Source organism: Vulpes vulpes, chromosome 10 (assembly GCF_048418805.1).
Source record: "Vulpes vulpes isolate BD-2025 chromosome 10, VulVul3, whole genome shotgun sequence".
NCBI classification, from domain to species: domain Eukaryota; kingdom Metazoa; phylum Chordata; class Mammalia; order Carnivora; family Canidae; genus Vulpes; species Vulpes vulpes.
The window spans coordinates 51,641,738-51,661,793 of NC_132789.1; the positions used below are offsets into that span (position 1 = coordinate 51,641,738).

The window sequence follows — 20,056 nt, forward strand, 5'->3', positions numbered from 1 at the left end:
TTATTTTTATTTTGTTTTATCTGGCAACCCTAAGGCAGGTGGTTATTTAGCTCATCGCTGTGTCCCCAGGGCCAGAGCTGCTCCTGGCAAGTAGCTCTCAATACATATTTATGGGATGAATGACTGTCTTCAACTAGATCGTTTCTCTGCAACACGCCTAGTCTAGGTGCAGCCGGCGAGCCGGGGGCGCAGCCCAGAGCACAGCCGGGGGTCCAGGCAGGTCGGGCAGCCGCGCGTCTCGCCGGCCGGTAGCCCCGCCCCCGGCGAGAGAAAACTCCGCCCCGCGACTGGCGAGCGGCGGGTCCCAGGGGGCCGCCCTGGGGGCGGGGCCTCCGCAACCGCAGGCGGGACCCCGCCCCCGCCGGAGCCCCGGCCCCTTTAACGCCCCGCCCCCCGCCGCCACTGGCGTCCCTGGTGTGACGTCACCCGGCGGGCGGCCAATGGGAGCGCGGGTTACTGGCAGGCGGCGCCGGCGGCTGCTGCCAAAGGGGAAGTGAGCTGGGGCTGGAGCGATGGCCCGGGTCTGGAGCCCGCGGCCGCCGCCGCCGCCGCCGCCACCGCCAGCGCGTTGGGAGCAGCTGCGGCTGCAGCCGGAGTGGGGGCCGGAGTCGCGGCTGGAGTGGAGGCGGCGCGTGTGAGTTGCCGAGTGTCGCTGGAACACCTCAGACTCCGGGCGGGAGCGCTTCAGGTGGGCTGAGCCGCGGTCGCCCCTCCGCACCCCCCAGACCCGCGGCCGAGACAGCGGGGTGGGGGCTCCCAGGTGCGGCGCTGGCACCTGGCAGGCTGGGCCCTCCGAGCCGGGCTCTGGGCCTCCCTCGCTCTCGGGCCGCCTTGGCGCCCAGGCTGTGTCGGGGTAGTAGCGGCCGCGGCCCCTGCTGCTGCCGCCTCCAGCTGGGGAGCGACTGGCGCCTTCCCCCCGGCTGGCTCTGCACCTCCGCCGCCACTCCCATTCAGGAACAAGTTTCTTTTCGCTCTCTCTTGGGAGTCCTGCCCCGGAAGGGCAAAACACCCATCTGTGAGTCCTTCCCCAGCTCCGGGAGCGCACTTAGAAATATTACCTACTTACCGGGAGGTGAAGGTTGCTCCCTTTTCCACTCCCTTACCTGGGACTCCATGCCCCGAGCCTTACCCGTTTTGATCACCAGCTCCCTGGCCGTCTCTATGTGACTTTCCTCACCCCTCTGAGTTCCACTTTCCTCTGAGCTCCGATCTCTAGCCCCCAGCGGATCGGGTCAGTCCCACCCCTGGGTGGGAGTGACCCAGGGCTCTGGCCCAGATTCCCCACCCTGGAAGGCAGCTCCAAGGCAGCGAGAGAATTGGGCGTTGGGTACGAACCTGGCAGCTCAGCAGTGGGTGCTCCGCTCACCCCACACAAAAAGATGAAGAAGCGCAAAGAGCTCAATGCATTGATCGGCTTGGCTGGGGACAGTCGGAGAAAGAAGCCCAAGAAAGGCTCAGGCCACCGCCTCCTTCGCACTGAGCCTCCTGACTCAGACTCTGAATCCAGCTCGGAGGAAGAAGAGGAATTTGGTTTAGTTGGAAATCGCTCTCGTTTTGTCAAGTGAGTGATGCAGTTGGTGGGATGTGAAAAAGGCATTTCCTTGCACTTAGCAATGGGGACATTTTAAAGGAAGGAGAAGGGTGTTCCTAGGAAGGAAAAGGATGTAGACCTTGGACGGCAAACAGGAAGAAAAGGTGTTAGGGAGATGAGCTCAGGTTCTGAGTGAAGGGTAAGTTAGGGAGATGAGCTCAGGTTCTGAGTGAAGGGTTGTCTCTAAGTGTATGAAGAACTCTGAATTCAGGGTGGAAATCCACAGACTTGGGGAATGTGCCAAGAGCCCAGAGCGACCAAGTTGGGAGTGGCAGAAAAGCCAAGAATAGGTATATGGGAGCAAACAAGCCTTTGGGGCTAGATCTTTTTAAAAAGTGCAGTAGGGACAGGGACTTTAAGACTGTAGATTATTCTTTGCACTCTCAGTGAGTCCGAATCTTGGAGGTGGGGGGATGCGGTGAGGAACTTACAAAGTATGAGCCTCCCAAGTAGGTGGAGGGTGGGAAACAAAAAGAGACAGCTTCTCCCCAGACCACTTTAGGTGGTGAAGCCACTAGGCAAAATCCAAGAGTGAGCTCTGAGGACCTTGGGAATTGGGGCTCAGGGTGGGAAAAGGCTGAAGGGAACCTTGAAAATGCCCTTGGACCCTCTCAGGGAGCACACTGAAGGAAAATAATATTGTGCTGAAGATGTGGAAGCAGGGGCTGGCTAGGCAGAAGGTTGGGGTGCTGAAAGAGTTTAAATCCTTTGAGATTTTGTTTGTTTAGAGTGTCTTTGTCCTTTTATTTTGTTAAAGAAGTTTGGTATTCTAATGAGCTTTGTCAGATTAAGTAGTTAAGGGCAATCTTAGATTTGGGAAAATGAAGGTCTGATGAAATGGAGCAGTTCCACTGGAATAGTTGCCCTGTTGAGGGAGTTTAGACATTGAGTGTTGAAGTTTGGTGTGAAATCTAACCCCTTTCCATGTTTCCTGGCTTCTGAGCCAATAAGCTAGAAGGCACACCAGGTGTCTGCTTAAACCTACAGTTCCTATTTCTTCCATTCTATTTGCGGTAAAACTTACTCAAAGGTTTATGAAGTTTCAGTAGTCTGAAACAGGGTGCCCTGGGAGGGTGGGGGAATGAGAAATAGGTAAATTACAGTGCTGTAATGGACTTTCGCAGAAGCTCTAGTCCTGACACTTTGCTAACCCGAGCTTGTCCCCAAAGACCTGAATCCTTGATGACTTCTGTGGGGTGCAGTGCCCATAAGATCTGTGTTGTGGGAAAAAAAAAATCTGTGTTGTGTATGTGAAGTTCTGAAACCTTTGTGTCCAAAATATGAACTCTTCATAGGTCATGTTATTTAGTCACTTTCAACCTGTTGTTCACAGTTAAGAATGTGTTGCCCAGTGGTTCCTGGTAAATAACTATATGGTGACACGTGTGCTATTTTTAATACAGCTGTACTCGTAATCACTTTTGTACTCCTGGTTGAATTTGTTCTTATGATCAGGGGAGACTATTTACGATGCTGCAAGATCTGTTATCCCCTCTGTGCTTTTGTCATCCTTGCCGCCTGTGTTGTGGCCTGCGTTGGCTTGGTGTGGATGCAAGTTGCCCTGAAGGAAGATCTGGATGCCCTCAAGGAAAAATTTAGAACAAGTAAGTGTTGCCCTTTTCAGAGTGTTATGTTGTTTCTGGGTTCTGGATCCACAAATTGGACCATACTGAGTTAAGAGTTTTGCCCACTCAGATGAAGCAATTATATATTCCTTCCAGCCTTATAACTCTTTCTTAGCTGTCTTGAATGTGGGAACAATTGTTTGTTTGCTTGTTTTTAAACCTACAAATAAAAAATAGTGCTTATGCATCATCAGGACAAACACCATCTGAAATAATGGCTCTCTGGTTGACACTTAAGGTGCAGGAAGAAAGTGCTAAGGTCCAGGAGACTGGAACCTTGGTTAACCTCCACTATTGCCAACCTCCACTTTATACTTAGGAGGTATACTAATACTATACTATACTATACTATACTTTATACTTAATGTCTAAATGGTATTTCTAGAGGGTGGAAATATAAAGTGGCAGTAGCAACACTGGGCTATTTTCTTCCTTCTCACGGGGCCATTTGAGAAAGAATGTGGGAGCATTTGTCAATTTCCTCCTTAAGAAAATCTGTATGGAATGAGCAGTAATAATAGCTAGCATTTATGGAGTGCTTACCATGTACCAGATCACAAATAAATATTTGTCTCATGAATGAGTTTTAAAGTTTGAGACTTACTAAGTTGAAGAGTTTTCTATGTTTTAAATTACAAAGTTGTATTTTGTCATATCCAGGGTACTTTATCTGAACAGTGTGTTTGCATCGTAGCTTCAACCAGATTTGACCTAAGTATCTTCCTTTAGCAATGCAGATCTTTGGTTCTAGGTTTCAAGGGTTAATTTTCTAAGCTAAAGAACCAGTTTCAAGTTAATCACAAATGGCTTAAGCTTAGCAGCATTAGCACATGGGCAAACTGACCACTAAGCTTTCTCAAGGTCATAACAAAACCTGACCCCAGAACTGGAATTAGAGTTATGTTCTTACTTCTCACCTTAAGCCTTCGGAGATCACAACTTCCAAGTGTTCCTTCACCCCAGCTTCCTTTTGCTCTCTGTAGTTATTCAGGTTCTGAACTTGACCTAGGAACAGCTAATCCTTGGTTACTGTGTTAATGATGTTCTTAGGGATGTTGTTGAAAAAAAATGTTGAAATACTAATTTTGGTTTTCTTTTGAATCAAGGGAAGGAATTGGGTAAACCATAATTCTGTGTCTGAATCATCTTGACTTGTATGTTTAATCAATTGGTGGAATCAGAGTACAGTATAATAAAGAAGGAGATTTTGTATTCTAGTTAATCTCCTTTCTTAGTGGTTGTCTATCCCAGTATTGGAAAATGTTTTTAAGGCCAGTGTTTTCTTTGTAAGTGGTAATCATAACTTGGAAATGAGGTTCTAAGAAACAATGCCTAACTGTAGGTAACCACTAAAGATACCCGTCTGTGCCCTCATCTCTCTGTAATTAACTGGGCCTCCTAAGTTTGTGCTGCAGCATGTTTTGATCACATATAGTAGTTATTTATTTACACATCTCAAAACTTTGCTCACTTCTACCCTCCAGGGACTCCTTTCTCTGACTGTTCTGTACCTGTGTTTACAGGACACCCATGTAACTTACACCTTAGCTGAGCTTTTCAGGGAATTTCTTTTCTTAGAAATGTACATTTGAAGTGTATACAGGTAATAGACCTAACAATCAATCAGTCAACAAAATTTTGTTGAACATTTGTTAATACCAATCCCTGGAAATACTATATTCAAGAGATGCCAAGATTTATACCCTGAACTATGAGACCTGCTTTCTACCACTGAGCAACAGTCCCCTGGGACTCTGACTGCATTTGTCAGCCAGCTGAATGAAGCAGATTTGGAAATGTCAGTCTAGCTGCTTTGTTGTCTTTGGTTTGCTGCAATAGAAATGCCAGCCCTGTAATGTCTAAATGGTATTTCTAGAGGGTGGAACCTGGGGCATAGTCTGTCCATTGGCTGAACCATTGTGGACCACTTGCCCAAGAGTTTTTTGTGAAAACCATTATTTTGAGTAAATGAGGTCAGTCTTGTTAAGCTTAAATAGCCTTTCTTTGAATTACATCTTCTTTCCCTTAGACATATTTCAATAAGTTTATTTTTATTTCCTGTTTTTCAAGAGAATAGTGGAAGTCACTGTTTCAAATAAGACCACCTCTGCTGGTCTGGCTTTAATACCTTTTCGAGAAATTTAGAGCTCTTGTTCTTTATTTTGATAAATTTTCAAAGACACTCATCAAAAAAGGAGGCAGGATTCCTGAAATATCTGAAATAGAAAGCAAAGCAGATAGACTTGGTATTTTTTCTTGCAGTCAAGGAACAACTTGGTCCTTACACTGAAGACTGAGTGGCATTGAAACTTAGTTCAGTATTCTTTCCAAAACTGAGTACTTCAGAAGACTGCACAATTATTTTAAGGAAAATTCTGTTCTCAAACCATCTTTCCCTGTCACTCAACAATGGAACACAAGAGTGGAGGAAGAGAATTTGGAAGAGAAGGAAAGAATAAATCAGGCTGTTTCTTTTTTGGTCACACAGGCAGGGTAACAGTTTGGTCATTTACTACAGAACTTAAAAATGGTATTGTGGTAATGAGGGCATTGGGGTGTAAGCATCTGACGGCTGTAGTATACTAGAGAGAGTGTTGGTCCTAGGAGCAGAAGGTTTGACTGTCAAATCCTGGGTTGCTCATTACTAGCAGGAAAATGTGGATAAGTCACTTATTCTTTCTGTGCCTTTATTTTCCCATCCACAAAACCCAAAGACATATTTATGCTACCAGAGCACTTTGGTCATCTCTGTCATACCATCCATCACACTGTGTAGTGGTTCTGTGACGACACCTTGCCGTCCCCCACTGCCCCCACCCCCAAGTGAGAGCTTCAGGGTCTTCTGTGTACACTGGTGCTAAGTGCAGGGCTAGGCACATGATAGGTACCCCAATAACAAGTTGAGTGATTACATAAAAGTTTATTGCAAACTGAAAAGATATTTAAATATAAAATACATTGTTGTTAGCATTGTATGTGTTCTATCTAAAGAGTGTATGCAGAAATCTCTACTTCCTGATCTTAGAGACCAGGAAGAGAGCTAGGTAAGTTCTTTTAAGTATTAATATACTAAATTTTAAATGAGTTGTTTTGAAAGAACGTAAATTAGTAATCGTAAGTTGTTTGCTGTACTTCCTCTCTTGTTTTTTTTTTTTTGTTTTTGTTTTTGTTTTTTAAGATTTTATTTATTTGAGAGAGAGAGAGAGAGACCGAGCATAAGCAGTGGGAAGGAGGCAGATGGAGAAGGGGAAGCGGACACCCTGCTGAGCAGGGAGCCTGACTCAGTACTCGATCCCAGGACCCCAGGATCATGACCTGAGCCAAAGGCAGACACTTAACTGTCTGAGCCACCTAAGTGCCCTTACTTGTCCCATTTATAAGTAGCCAAAGTGCCTTGACACAGGCTACTCTCTCCTAAAAAGCCCCAAATAAGATAATGAAAATGATCCTCCCTTGGTTCACACAATCCTAAGTATCCAGAAGGTTTTCAGGGCTTGTAAGCTTTATATGTTTGTTAGTTAATAACTGTAACCCAGGTTATTTATGTATTCGTCTTATTTCCTCTTCGACGTCTACTTTCTACTTCTTTCATATAGACTGTAGGACAGAGACCCCCCCCCCTACACACACACATACACAACCACCTGAGAATGGCAGACATGTGTGGGATAGGTTTTACTTTACAACCTCACTGAAAATGTAAAAGAAAATCATCGAAATGCTGTATTAATTTAGACTGACATAATGTTCTTACTGTTTGAGATGGATGTATTCCTGTAAACTGATGAAAATCAAATGTTAAAGTAAAAGCACTGAGGGAAATCTTTCATTTATAAAGAGATCCTTTCACACTTATTTTATTTATTTATTTTTAAGATTTTATTTATTCATTCATGAGAGACACAGAGAGAGAGAGAGGCAGAGACATAGGCAGAGAGAAGTAGGCTCCCTGCTGGGAGCCTGACCTGGGACTCGATCCCAGGACTCCAGGATCACGCCCTGGGCCGAAGGCAGGCGCTAAACCACTGAGCTACACAGGGATCCCTCGCACATATTTTATATCTCATTTAAAAAAAAAATTTCTGAATTTTGAGAGAGTGGGCTTGTTTGTAGTAGGGGTACCACCGCCTCCACCCTACTCTTTGATTTTTGTGGGGATTTTTTGTTGTTGAGTTTGATTGAATTTTCTTTGTTTAACTTAATAGGACAACATTAACTCCATTTCATACCCTACAATTATTTCCCTGGAGAAGCATTAGACTGCTGACACTGTGTTGGAAATACATGACAAAAGATCTGGTCCCCATCCTTAAGCAACTGTCTCTCACTTAATCTGGTAGAGGAGACAGATGAGTAAATAGTTAAAGGACAGTGTATTAAGTGCTTGGTAGAGTTTGGAGTGGTGAAGTGGTGGGGGTCCAAGCTGGGAGCCCAACTATTTGTGGTGAGTCTTGAACTAACTAGGCTAACATAACAGAAATGGAGAAGAGGCAAGCCAAGGGCATCAGGGCAGAAAGAATAGTGTGTACAGAGTCACTGAGGCTTAAAGAGATTGGTGTGTCTGGAAACTCCACTTGTCTAGAAAATAGATTGAAGAGGAAGATTATGAGAAATGCGGTTGAGAGGTAAGCAAAGGCCAGATTTACTCAGTCAGTGATACTTACCAAGTGCCTATAATGCGCCAGGTGTATTCCAAGTGCTGACCCCACAGAGAGGAACAAAAAAAGTCATAGCACTTCAATTTTAGTAAATTGTTTCATATCTGCCCTGTATGCCAGGTTTTTTTTTATTTTAAACAAAGTATATAATAACTAATTAGACAATCTGTGGCTTTAAAGAAAAATTATTTGTGGGTTTTATTCTGGAGGACCAAGCATGATCAATATTTTATTTTTCATGAAAAGGAAAAATACTCTTTAAAGACGGAAGAGAAAGCATTCTTTCAGGCCTCTGCCTTCAGGTTGGCAAATCTCTAAACCAGTCAGGAGATAGTTTCCCAAAGGAAAAGCCAAATATCACCTTATACTTCACCTGACATGTTCCTTTATCTTCTATTTCACTTTAAGCTTTTGAGTTCATTTAAGACTTAGGAAAACACCATTTGCTGCTTATGAAAAATTTAAAATCATAGTCCACATAATAGCACTTGAAAGGTGGTTAAGAACTCATCTTGCATATGACCAGTTTGAGATAGGAAAAAAAGTATATTTAAGCATTTAGAGAGAGAACTTTTGATGTCACCTTGAGCATTAATGGAGTGAAGTTTATAAATCTTCACTGACTAATCAAAAAGCTCCTTAATTGCTCTGGTTATTACTTAGTATTTATTTATCACATGTTGTATGCCTACTGAGCCCTTTTAGTACTTTACAACCATTCTTTCACTTAATTCTAAAAATCCTGTAAAGTATATTTTATCTCTATTACAGAAGAGGAAACAGATCTCAAAGAATTTGAGTAATTTACTCAGGATCACAGTAACTTACAGAGTTGAGATACAAGTTCACTTCTTTCTGCTAATACTTATCATTTTTAGCCATCTGACTTTTAAAAGTTATACTGCCAGTAGTGAAATAGCCCCAGTAAAAATGGTGCTTTAATATTAAAAATGTACATTTACATAAACCATGTAGCTGGTAGATAGGAATTCAGCCGTCCTACCAGGATCACTTCTATTAATCTGTCTTCCTTCATACTGTAAGATAATTTTTTCATCTTGGAGTCAAGATGGCTGTTATCATTCTTGTTTTTGCTTTTAGTGGAATCTAATCAGAAAAGCTCATTCCAAGAAATTCCCAAACTTAATGAAGAACTACTCAGCAATCAAAAGCAAGTTGAGAAGATTGAATCTGGGGAGCTGGGCCTGAACAAAGTCTGGATCAACATCACAGAAATGAATAAGCAGGTAGCATATGTGTGATTTTATTTCTGTGTAAGCTGTGAATGTTTAGTTTTGTTTGTTTAGTATGCATTTGTAGGTATAGAGCACTCACTTCTGATTGTTTTACTTTTTGAAATCATGTTTTGCATACTGTGATCCCAGCACATTAAGGTCAGGTAAAATGGGTAATAGTTGTGCATTTACCAGATATATAAGATGTTAGCCCTTTCTGCAAAGAAACGATCTTATCAAGTAGAGTAGTTTGGAAGGAGTTGGAAATTCTTGAGTCACCTTTTCCTTAGGAGCAGTGTAGGATAAAATAAAGAGAAAGAGTGTCATTCTAACCTCGAGGAAAAATGGGTAGTCTCTTTGTATTAGATAATGAGAGCTTACTTGTTTAATAGAGTTCACAAACTTACAGCCTTGGGTATAATGCTATACACTGGAGTAACACAAATCTGTAAACCATCCATAGCTAATGATAGTTATTCTAGAGTACCACAGCAGGAGGAGCAGAGTTGGTTAAATACCTTGGCCAGGCAAGCAAGCCTAGAGCAAAAACTTGTCCAGTCCCCAAATTGGCCAGATCTCAGTAGGCATTGATTCCAAAAGAGGGATTCTCCCAGAGGGAAAGGGCTAATGCAAAGGAGATTGATCAAGCATCTCCTGTGTAAAAGGTGCCAGAGTTGCCATGAGGTACTGTAGCCGCTGTTCTCGGTTTTTGCAGTTTAGTTAAAAAAGATGTGTGTTGGGGGCAGCCCAGGTGGCTCAGTGGTTTAGCACCACCTTCAGCCCGGGGCCTGATCCTGGAGACCCAGGATCGAGTCCCACATCAGGCTCTCTGCATGGAACCCTGCTTCTCCCTCTGCCTGTGTCTCTGCCTCTCTCTCTCTCTCTCTGTGTGTGTCTCTCATGAATAAATAAATAAAATCTTAAAAAAAAAAAAAAAAAGATATGTGTTGGCAAGAAAACTCGAGTACAGAAAGAATGGTACAGCTGCAGAGTGCTTAAAAATAGATGCACCATCTTCATTGGGGCTAAGAAGATATTCTTTTCAGAATGGAGTGCCAAAGTTCAGAATCAGCCATTGGCAGGGAGCACTGTGCTCTAATAAAGTGCTTACCCACATTTCTGAAGCTATTGCCTGCTTTCAGCAGCAGTGTGGGAGTGGGGCAGGTCAGCACTTAAGTCCAGGGGTCAGTGGTGTGCAACAGTGGCATGCAACAATGGCTTTCAGATTTTGCCGGCAACCCACAAAAAGAAATGTTTTATGTCATTACCCACTAAACACATACCTACATACATACATGTATAACTGAAATAAAAGTTTCTGAAAACAGTAACTTACCCTTAGTATGCCTTATGATATCTTCTATTAAGTTCTATTTCCCAAAAAAAAAAAAAAAAAAAAGTTCTATTTCCCTTTAAAGTTACTCAAAGAATAACTGACAGGTTGTAGCACTCAGTATCTGCTCATTATCACTTATCTTTGAACTCCAAGTAATTAGAGAAAAGCGAGTAGTCACTCCCTTTTTATAAAAAGAATAGGATAAATTGTGGACTTGCTTTTATTGACAGCAAATTAGCAGTTTGGTCAGAGATTATATTAAGTGAAAACAGACCACAGTGAAGCACTGAGAAGTAATTCATTAGCATAACCTCACTGGGGCAAGCCGTGGATTCCATTGAGTCTGTCATGGAGAATGCTGTTCTGACGCAAGGATGAAATCTTTCAAGATGAAGAGTCAATGTCAGCTCTGTCTCATCTTGTTCATGTAAATCAGCATTGTGGAAAGAATCAAACGGGGAAATTGGTACTCGGTGTGAGAGGTACACACAGGTTTTCAAGTCTTTGCTACATATTTTGGCTTTTGAGTTCTTATTAACCAGGAATCTAACAACAAAGGAATCATTTTGTTCTTGGCCTGGCTCTTTTAGTGCAAGAAGTACATGGGAAAGCAGGTATACAAGAAAAGTTTACTCTAGTTCCAGGACTTCTTATATATATAACAGGGAGACATTGAACTGAAACTCTTACCATTTTAGTCTCCGTAGATCTTCACAGATGAGGGGACTGACTGCTGAGACCAGCCTGAAGCAGAGGAATTCTCTGCTAGTGTGGGCACAGGAGGGTGGTGGTAGTGAAGTAAACTTTATATTGGTCCAAGGGGAGCTCATCACTCTGAGTGATTTTCTGAAATTAATGTCTGTGTATATCTGATGGTCTGTTCAAGGAAAAGGGATATGTCCTAAATTAGAATAGCTATAAAAATAAAATTGGTATTTAACTATGTTACTATGTCTAAGGGTAACTGTCAGCTAAGATGGCTTTTATTGGCAAATTATGTTTAATTTTTTTTTGACAATGGATTGGCAAATTATGTTTTAAAGAGTAATTCAAAAGTGACTTAAACAAACAAAAAAAAAAGTGACTTAAACAGGGATGCCTGGGTGGCTCAGTGGTTGAGTGTCTGCCTTTGGCTCAGGGCATGATCCCGGATTCCCCGGATCGAGATTCACATCGGGCTTCCCGCAAGGAGCCTGCTTCTTCCTCTGCCTATGTCTCTGCCTCTCTCTCTCTCTCTGTCTGTCTCTTGTGAATAAATAAATAAAATCTTTTTTTTTTTTTTTTTAAGTGGCTTAGGGCAGCCCGGGTGGCTCAGCAGTTTAGCACCGCCTTCAGCCAAGGGCCTGATCCTGGAGACCTGAGATCAAATCCCATGTCGGGCTCCCTGTATGGAGCCTGCTTCTCCCTCTGCCTGTCTCTCTCTCTCTCTCTCTCTCTCTCTCTCTCTCTGTCTCTCATGAATAAATTTTAAAAATCTTAAAAAAAAAAGTGGCTTAAACAATAAGAAAATGGATTATATCACTTAATGAGAACTTCCTTATCCCAATGTAAAGTTGAAATTAATGCCACCTAGGGGGGGAAGCCATTAGTTAGAAATAAGTTAAAATCCAATTTTGCATTGAAAACCTTTAATAGCTAAAATTTCACTTTTCTGTTTTATTCATGAAACCTCTGATTTCATACCTGTAGCCATTCTCAACCACTATAGGGAGTCTCTTCTCCCTTCTTTGAAGACTGTAACTCAACAGTTGTTTAATGAGCTACTTGTATGGGCCTTGGATTCAAAGCCAAAAATGATAATTCCTGCCCCCAAGGCTCTTACAGCCAAATAGAGGAGACAGAAAAGTAAACAATTGTAAAATAGCTTGATGAGCAATAAGAGTCAGGTCCAGATGAGTGCTATGGGGCATTTTTAAGGATGTTTTTAACCAGAGGTCAGACAAGCTCACATATCTTGAGCTGAGTCCTGACCGGCACATAGTGTTGGCCAGGTGAATTCTGCAGAAAGAGAGAAGTGCATCATCGTTAAAGCATCAATAGAATTGATCCTCATTTGCAGATTCCATATTTGTGAATTTGCCTATTTGCTAAAATTTGTCTGCAACCCCCAAATCTATATCTGTGGTGCTTTCATAGTCATTCACTGACAGGTGTACAGTGACAGAATATTTGAGTCACTCAACACAGACATTTCCAATGGATGTCAAGCAAAGTGACACTCTGCCTTGTTTCGACTCTCCTAGTATTAACAGGTTTCCTTTTCAAATTATATTTAGTGTCATGTTTTCATACTTTTGTGGTTTTTTTTTTTTTTTTTTTTTTTTTTAATGATTCTACTGCATGGGGATCCCTGGGTGGCGCAGCGGTTTAGCGCCTGCCTTTGGCCCAGGGTGCGATCCTGGAGACCCGGGATCGAGTCCCACATCGGGCTCCCGGTGCATGGAGCCTGCTTCTCCCTCTGCCTATGTCTCTGCCTCTCTCTCTCTCTCTCTCTGTGTGACTATCATAAATAAATAAAAATTTAAAAAAAATGATTCTACTGCTTGAAATGTCCCTCAAGCGTAATACTGAAGTACTGGTTAGTATTCCTAAGTGCAAGAAGGCTGTGATGTGCCTTATATAGAAAATATGTGTGTTAGATAAGCTTCAGGCATGAGTTCAGCAATGCACACTTAATAAGATGTCTTTAAACAGAAACACATAAAACAAGGTTATATATTATATTGATCAGTTGACAAAAATGTGACCAGACAGTTCTCAAGAACCTAAGCCTATACTTCCCTTAGGAGTAGTGGTTCAGTATTCACTAATTCAGTGTTTGCTGCCACTTTCTAGAGCATAACTATTGTGAATAATGAGAATTTACTGTCCAATGAGAATAATGAGAATTTACTGTCCAAAAGGATAGAAAAATGAAAAACAGTGTGTTCAGGGAATTTTAGTAGTTCATTATAGTTATAGTTTGGTGAAAAGAGGCTAGAAGTACGGATATGTCAACAAGAGCCATATCAAGAAGGATCTTGAGTGACCTTCTATAGTATGCTCTCTATCTCTTGGCACTCGGTCCTGATACCCTTTTTTTTTTTTTTTTTTTTTAGTCCTGATACCTTATAGTTATTTGTATATACATCTAATTTTACTAGAAGGTTATATACTGTACTTGTGAGCTTTAAGCATGATGATGATGGTGATAACTGCCATTCATTAAATGTTTTCTTTGTGTAGGCCACTGTTAGATGCACTTACATGTGAGATCTCCTTTTTTGCTTCTATAACCCTATGAAATAGGAAATGGTATCTCCATTTTACAGATAAGAAAACTGAGGCTCAAAGAGGTTAAGTAGTTAGCTCAAGGTTGCACAGCTGTGTGACATTGCTAATATTAAAATATTTGAGGCATAGGAGCCTGTTTTCTTTTCAGTTTTCTATTCTGCCTTAAATCTTTGTATCCTCTATCGGATGCAGTAGGTGCTCAGTAGATCAAGTTGAAAGGCTGCGATGTCAGGTCCCTATTAAGGCTTGTAATCATTCATCATTAATGATTAGCTGTTTTAGTAACTCTTTTACTTACTATTTAAAGAATCCTTAATTTAACCCCAAAGTAAAAAAAAGCATTTCAGACTTTATAGTATAAAATGGTCTAATAAGCAAACGGTCTACAGTGGTTATTTTTAATTCTGCTAATGAAAAGTCATGTAATATGCATAAAAGTCGTGATTCATCTTTTGGCTGGAATGTAGGGTTTTTTCCTAATAATTTCTACTTAATTCAACTTTTTAGACTCTTTGAACTACATTGTGTGACTTTTAGAGATAAATTCTGTAATGCTTGAATCTGATCTGACATTCTAGAATGTCTACCCAGAGACTAGAGCAGTGCCAGAGATAGTAAAAGGAGAGTGCCCCTTGTCTCTCTGTTCTAGTTCCATATGTAGCTTTGCTGTACTTTTCTATAGATATTGACATTACTCTCAAAGAGGAATGCCAAAAGATGGAATCCAGTTTTGCAGTTTTATGGGAATGTAGCTGAGTCCTAGTGACCAGTGTGGAGTTCAGGTCTTGTAAATGAGTAAGAAGGCCTAAGTTATGTTTGGTAATTGGAGAGCTAATTGTCAGCTCTCCAGGGCATACTCTTTCATGGAGGCAGCTTATCCCCTCCCTGGAGTGTTTGGGGCATGGGGAGAAGTGGACCGGTATTTCACTTTATCCTACTTTCATTACTTTCATGTGCTCCTCTGGTTTTGGGTGAAGTGGTAGCTGCCACCAGCCACAATGGCCATTACCATTCTTGAGATGCTTCTGATTAGCCTCAGGATATTGTAGTACCTGAGAGAATAGTTTCTACCTCGATCACTCCACCCAAAACATGGCTTGCATCTTTTAGGAACTGGCCAGTTATCAATGGAAAGAGTTTACTCCCTTAGGTGGCCTAAAGGTAATCACACAATTGATAGGGCAATTGGAATAACCATATTCTTGGCCATCAAGTTGGTATTGAGTCTTTCGTATACATAACTTCGGCGCACTGAGTTAAAACGTACCTGAGGGAAGGCCTCCTTCCTCACACTTTATGATTGAGCATGTTAAGATAGTCTTGGAAGGCCCAGTGAAGGGCGTGGAAGAAAAGGCCAGCCTAGGAAATCTATTAAACGCATCCAGAGTCTTGTCTTTTTCCTATATGTATATTTCTTTCCCATCTTTTGTCTTTGAAATTTTGTGAATAATATGTGAATGTATTCTTATATAAGATTTAAACAATAAAATATATAACGAACTCTTATGAAAATTCCCCTTCAACTTCATCTCTGTATGTTCCCCCAACACACACAGACATTTCTGGTCCCCATAGGTGTCCACTGCCATGAGTCTGGGCTGCATTCTTCCATGATTTTCTATCAAAATCATAATAGCTTTTCATAAGAATTAGCTTACGGGTAAGTGTGTGTGTGTGTGTGTGTGTGTGTGTGTGTGTGTGAGAGAGAGAGAGAGAGAGAGAGAGAGAGACCAAATGGATAGAGTCATTCAATATATATTGTTCCACAAGATGCTTTGTTCACTCTGAATATATCTCCACATCCTTAGCAATAGACACTTAGATGGTTTCTAGTGTTTTGCTGTTACAAATAGGGAAACAGTAGATACTCTTGTGTATATATCTTTGTGCACTTGAGCAAGTAATGTGTAGATAGATTTCTAGAAATGAAATTGCTAAATTAAAGAATATAAACACTCAAATTTTGACAGATACTCCTAGATAACAGGTCTTCTCCAATTTACATTCCCATTAACAGTGCATAAGAATGCCTATTTCCTTTGAGTCCTTTTCAGAACCTCAGTATTATATCTTTTTAAAGATATGGATTAAAACAACCATGATACAATTGCTACTCTTAGGAGGCTTATAGTTTGCTGAGAGTATCTCTCTGTGGGGTGAGATTTCTCACCCATTTTGTTTTTAAATGCAGAGTTGGAATGTTGAAAATTAGTCTGAAGATTTTGGAGCATTTTGGAGAATTTACATGTTTAAGTACTTATTAAATTTCACTATTAAGAAACTAACACTAATTGGTATTTTTGTTTGTACCACGTACTGTGCCAAGAGCTTTAATTATATATCTCATTTAATCCTTATGGCCTGTATGAGTCATCTGTCACCATTATTACATTCATCCCAGAACTTTGTAACTTAACACAACAAACATTTATTGCCTCACAGTTTCTGTGGGTCAGGAACCTGAATGCTGCTTAGAGTGGTTCTGGCTAGGATCTCTTTAAGGTCTAGGCCAAGGCCGCATCAACTGAAAGCTTGCCTGGGACTAGAGAATCTTCACCCACATGGGTATTGGCACCAGATGTTAGTTCCTCACAATGTGGGCTTCTCCCTAGGGCTGCTTGAGTGTTCTCATAACACAGCAGCTGGCTTCTACGAGTGAGTGATCCAAAAGGAATCCAGGAGGAAGCCCTGGTGCTTTTAATGACCTAGTCTCTGGCAGCCCCGGTGGCTCAGCAGTTTAGCGCCACCTTCAGTCCAGGGCCTGATCCTGGAGTCCCGGGATCGAGTCCCACATCAGGCTCCCTGCATGGAGCCTGCTTCTCCCTCTGCCTGTGTCTCTGCCTTTCTCTCTCTCTGTGTCTCTCATGAATAAATAAATAAAATCTTAAAAAAAAAAAAAGTGACCTAGTTTCCCGAGTTGCCCATTGTCACTTCCACTTTATTATGTAGGGACAGGGGGAAGGGGGTTAGGAAGGGGGTTAGGTTCCAACTATTGAAGGGAAGACTATCAAAGAATTTGTAGACATATTTTAAAACATCCCTATGGATGATTGTTGTTAAACAGTTTTTATTGTTTAAGCCATTTTACTGGGGAGAAAAATGCATTGACTGCTTATTTATGCTTTTCTCCTCCTTCCTGGTGTCTACCCTCTACTCTGCTTGGACTAGTCTTCTCACTGTCCCTCCTAGACAGTGTTCTTTCTCAGCCATACATTCATTCAGTGAATACTTAACTGGTGCATGTCTGTATGCCAGGTAGATGATGGAAGATGTTTAAACAGAAAAGGTCCATGATGTCATGGAGCTTATGGTCTATTGGAAGAGAGAATCCTTAATCAAGTAATCACACAAATAAATAAATCATTGTCACTTGGAGAAAGGTCATGAAGATAAGATATTCTTGGGCCTGTTCATGCTTTGTTCCCTTCTTATTTCCTAATGCCACACTCACCTATTTAACCTAGAAAGAAAACCTGCTTTACTTTTTATATGTATAAAGCTTACTTACTTCTCTATCTATTCGAGTCCTACTTCAGTGAAGCCTGTCCCATTCAGCCTACACAAATATTCTTCCCTCTGAACTTTTTTTCAGCATCACATCTAGTACATAATTATTTCTTTAATGTTACCTATCTCTACCTCCCTCTCTACCCCCCTCTCCTGGTCTCTCCCTCCTCTTCTCTCTTTCTCATTCCCATTATATGTTCCTACCACCCAGCCTTCTTCCCATTCTTTAAATATGCCAAGCTCTTCTTTGCACTGGGGCATTTGCCCTAGTAGTTCCCCCCGTGTAATAAAGCCTTCTCGGGGGGGGGGGGGGAGTAGCTACCTGGTCACTCATCAAGTCACCTTATTTTAATTTTCTTCTAGTGCACCCAGTTATCCAGTATATTTCTTATATGAAATTGTCTTTCTCCTTGCACTAAAATGTAAATACCACAAGATCATTGACATCTGTATTAATTCACCACTGGTATGGAATAGGTCTCATTTGTTGCAGTAATGAATGAATGAAAAAATGTCCTGAAGCCCCTGAATATACTCTTCCTAACAGGAAAGAGGGAAAGAGGACTAAGTTCCTGGGCTCCTTACTAGACTTCCTGGTTCAGAACACTCTGCTTTTTGCTCCAGGAACTCTGTTGAACTTCTTTGCTAGTGCTTAATCCAATACTTTTCTTTGTTTTTCTTTCACCTTCTACTAGGATGTAAGCTCCTTAAGAGCAAAACCTCATGGTCTTGTTTGCCACTGTCTCCACAATGCCTGCAGCAGTGCCTAGCACGTAGATGCCCAGCACTGGTTGAAGGAAAGAATAGGGGATCAGGTTTACTTTGTGTGCTATCCCTCTGCCGCCTGCCATGATGTTAGGCACATAACAGAATGTCCAGAAACTTTAGTGGTTACTGTATGAGGCCATTCTGAATATAACTGCTACTGGTAGATTTGTGTCCCATCCTAGAAGTCAGGACAGGAAAGCAGCTTGGAACTAAGAATTTTTCAAGACTGTTTTTGAGCCATACTACAAAGGTGTTAGAATATGATCTCTGCAGCCTGAAATTGTGTATTATATAGGTTTCCTCAGTCCTCATTCCAGAGAGAAGTCAGGCTTTTTAGAATTCTACCCCTAAATAGCAGAAGGGAAGATATGTTTTATTTTTATTCAATTCCTATTTTAATACATGTACTACATCAGTCAGCACATCAGTGGGTATTTATTGGGCCCCTTCAGTACAGAGTAATACTTTGGTTGAGCTATTGAGTTTGAAATATTAATCACATTGTTAAACCAAAACTGAATCCCCAAGTAATCTAAAGTGTTGTACAAGTTCCTGTAGACTATATTTTGTGATGATGGGCTTTTACTTAATGTATGTTCCCACTTGGTCAGGAACAAAAGTTTAGTAAATAACCAAGGTGTTATTTTTTATCAAAATGAAATCTTTCAGGGGTCCTTGATCATTAGGTTTCTCCCTCCCTGTCCAATTGTTGAAGGATTGTGTTGTAATCTCTGTAACTTAAGATTTTGAATCTGGTAGCTGTCAGAAGTAAGGTAAAGAATGATACTTGCCTTTCTGTCTTTGGCACTGGTGTTTAATTTGGGCAGGGAAAGGGGCGCCTGAGTAGCACAGTTGGTTAAGTGTCCAACTCTTGGTTTCGGCTTAGGTCATGATCTCAGGGTCCTAAGGTCATCGGGCTCCGTGCTCAGCACAGAAGCTGCTTGGGTTTCTCTTTCCCTCTCCCTTCCCATTTTTTTTCTCTCTCTCTCCCCCTCTCTCAAATAAATAAATAAATAAATTTTTAAAAATGGGGCAGGGAAAGAAGAGGTATTACTGCTGTCTTCCAGATCTCGGTTCTGTCCAAGGGTGTTGTTTTTTTTTTTTTTTTAAAGATCTTATTCATTTATTCATGAGAGAGACACAGAGGCAGAGACATAGACAGAGGGAGAAGCAGGTTCCCTGCAGCGAGCCCAATGCAGAACTCGATCCTAAGACCCCGGGATCGCAATCAGATCCAAAGGCAGATGCTCAACCCCTGAGCCACCCAGGCATCCCAAGTCCAAGAGTATTGTAGTTCTCTACTCTTTGAGCTGACAGGGTATAATGTCTGGATCACAGAAACCATAAAAGCCAAGGGCGCCTTGATATCATCAGCTAGAGTCTGTGCAGTAAGCGTTCATTCTCCAAATTCTCTTTTCATTATTAATCTCTTTCAGATTTCTCTGTTGACTTCTGCGGTAAACCACCTGAAAGCCAACGTTAAGTCAGCCGCAGACTTAATTAGTCTGCCTGCTACTGTAGAGGGACTTCAGAAGGTAAGTGCTGCATGTGGGCACTAAGATTAACCTGTTGCTGTCATTTTAGCTTCTAACAAGTTTTTTTCTGAAAACATGGCATTTGAAATTAGCTGTTCCAAGAAGGCAGTAATAGAATATATCATTTTGTTCTAAGCAGTTCAGAACCTTTTTGGTTTGGTTAAATTGGGCCTTTAATTTGCAACAGGTGAGTTTAGTTGTGGTTTTCATGGATTTACATCTTTTTATTTGGCTCTCTGAATCCCAGAATTTCTCTACTAGGACTCTTAGGTTAACATACATGGGTTTGCTTCTCATCATTTGCCTTCTCAGTTCATCATCCAAAATGTCTTCATGAGGGCATCCCGGGTGGCTCAGCGGTTTAGCGCCGCCTTCAGCCCAGGGCCTGATCCTGAGACACGGGATCAAGTCCTATGTCAGGCTCCCTGCATGGAGCCTGCTTCTCCCTCTGCCTGTGTCTCTGCCTCTCTCTCTCTCTCTCTCTGTGTCTCATGAATAAATAAATAAAAAATCCTAAAAAAAAAAAAT

General features: G+C 41.6%; 1 protein-coding gene across 2 annotated transcripts in view; it reads left to right on the forward strand.

Annotated features, from left to right (window-relative positions):
- The first annotated feature begins 407 nt into the window (after positions 1-407).
- EFCAB14 (EF-hand calcium binding domain 14) overlaps positions 408-20,056 on the forward strand; it is a 43,627-nt gene continuing 23,978 nt past the window's right edge. The window contains exons 1-4 of one of the 2 annotated variants that reach the window (XM_025991891.2): positions 408-1,561; positions 3,047-3,195; positions 8,976-9,121; positions 19,430-19,528. In XM_025991891.2, the coding sequence (XP_025847676.1) occupies positions 1,380-1,561; positions 3,047-3,195; positions 8,976-9,121; positions 19,430-19,528 (576 nt within the window). In that variant the 5' untranslated portion in view covers positions 408-1,379. The remainder of the gene's footprint in view (positions 1,562-3,046; positions 3,196-8,975; positions 9,122-19,429; positions 19,529-20,056) is intronic. The other variant, XM_072724086.1, reaches the window with a different exon arrangement.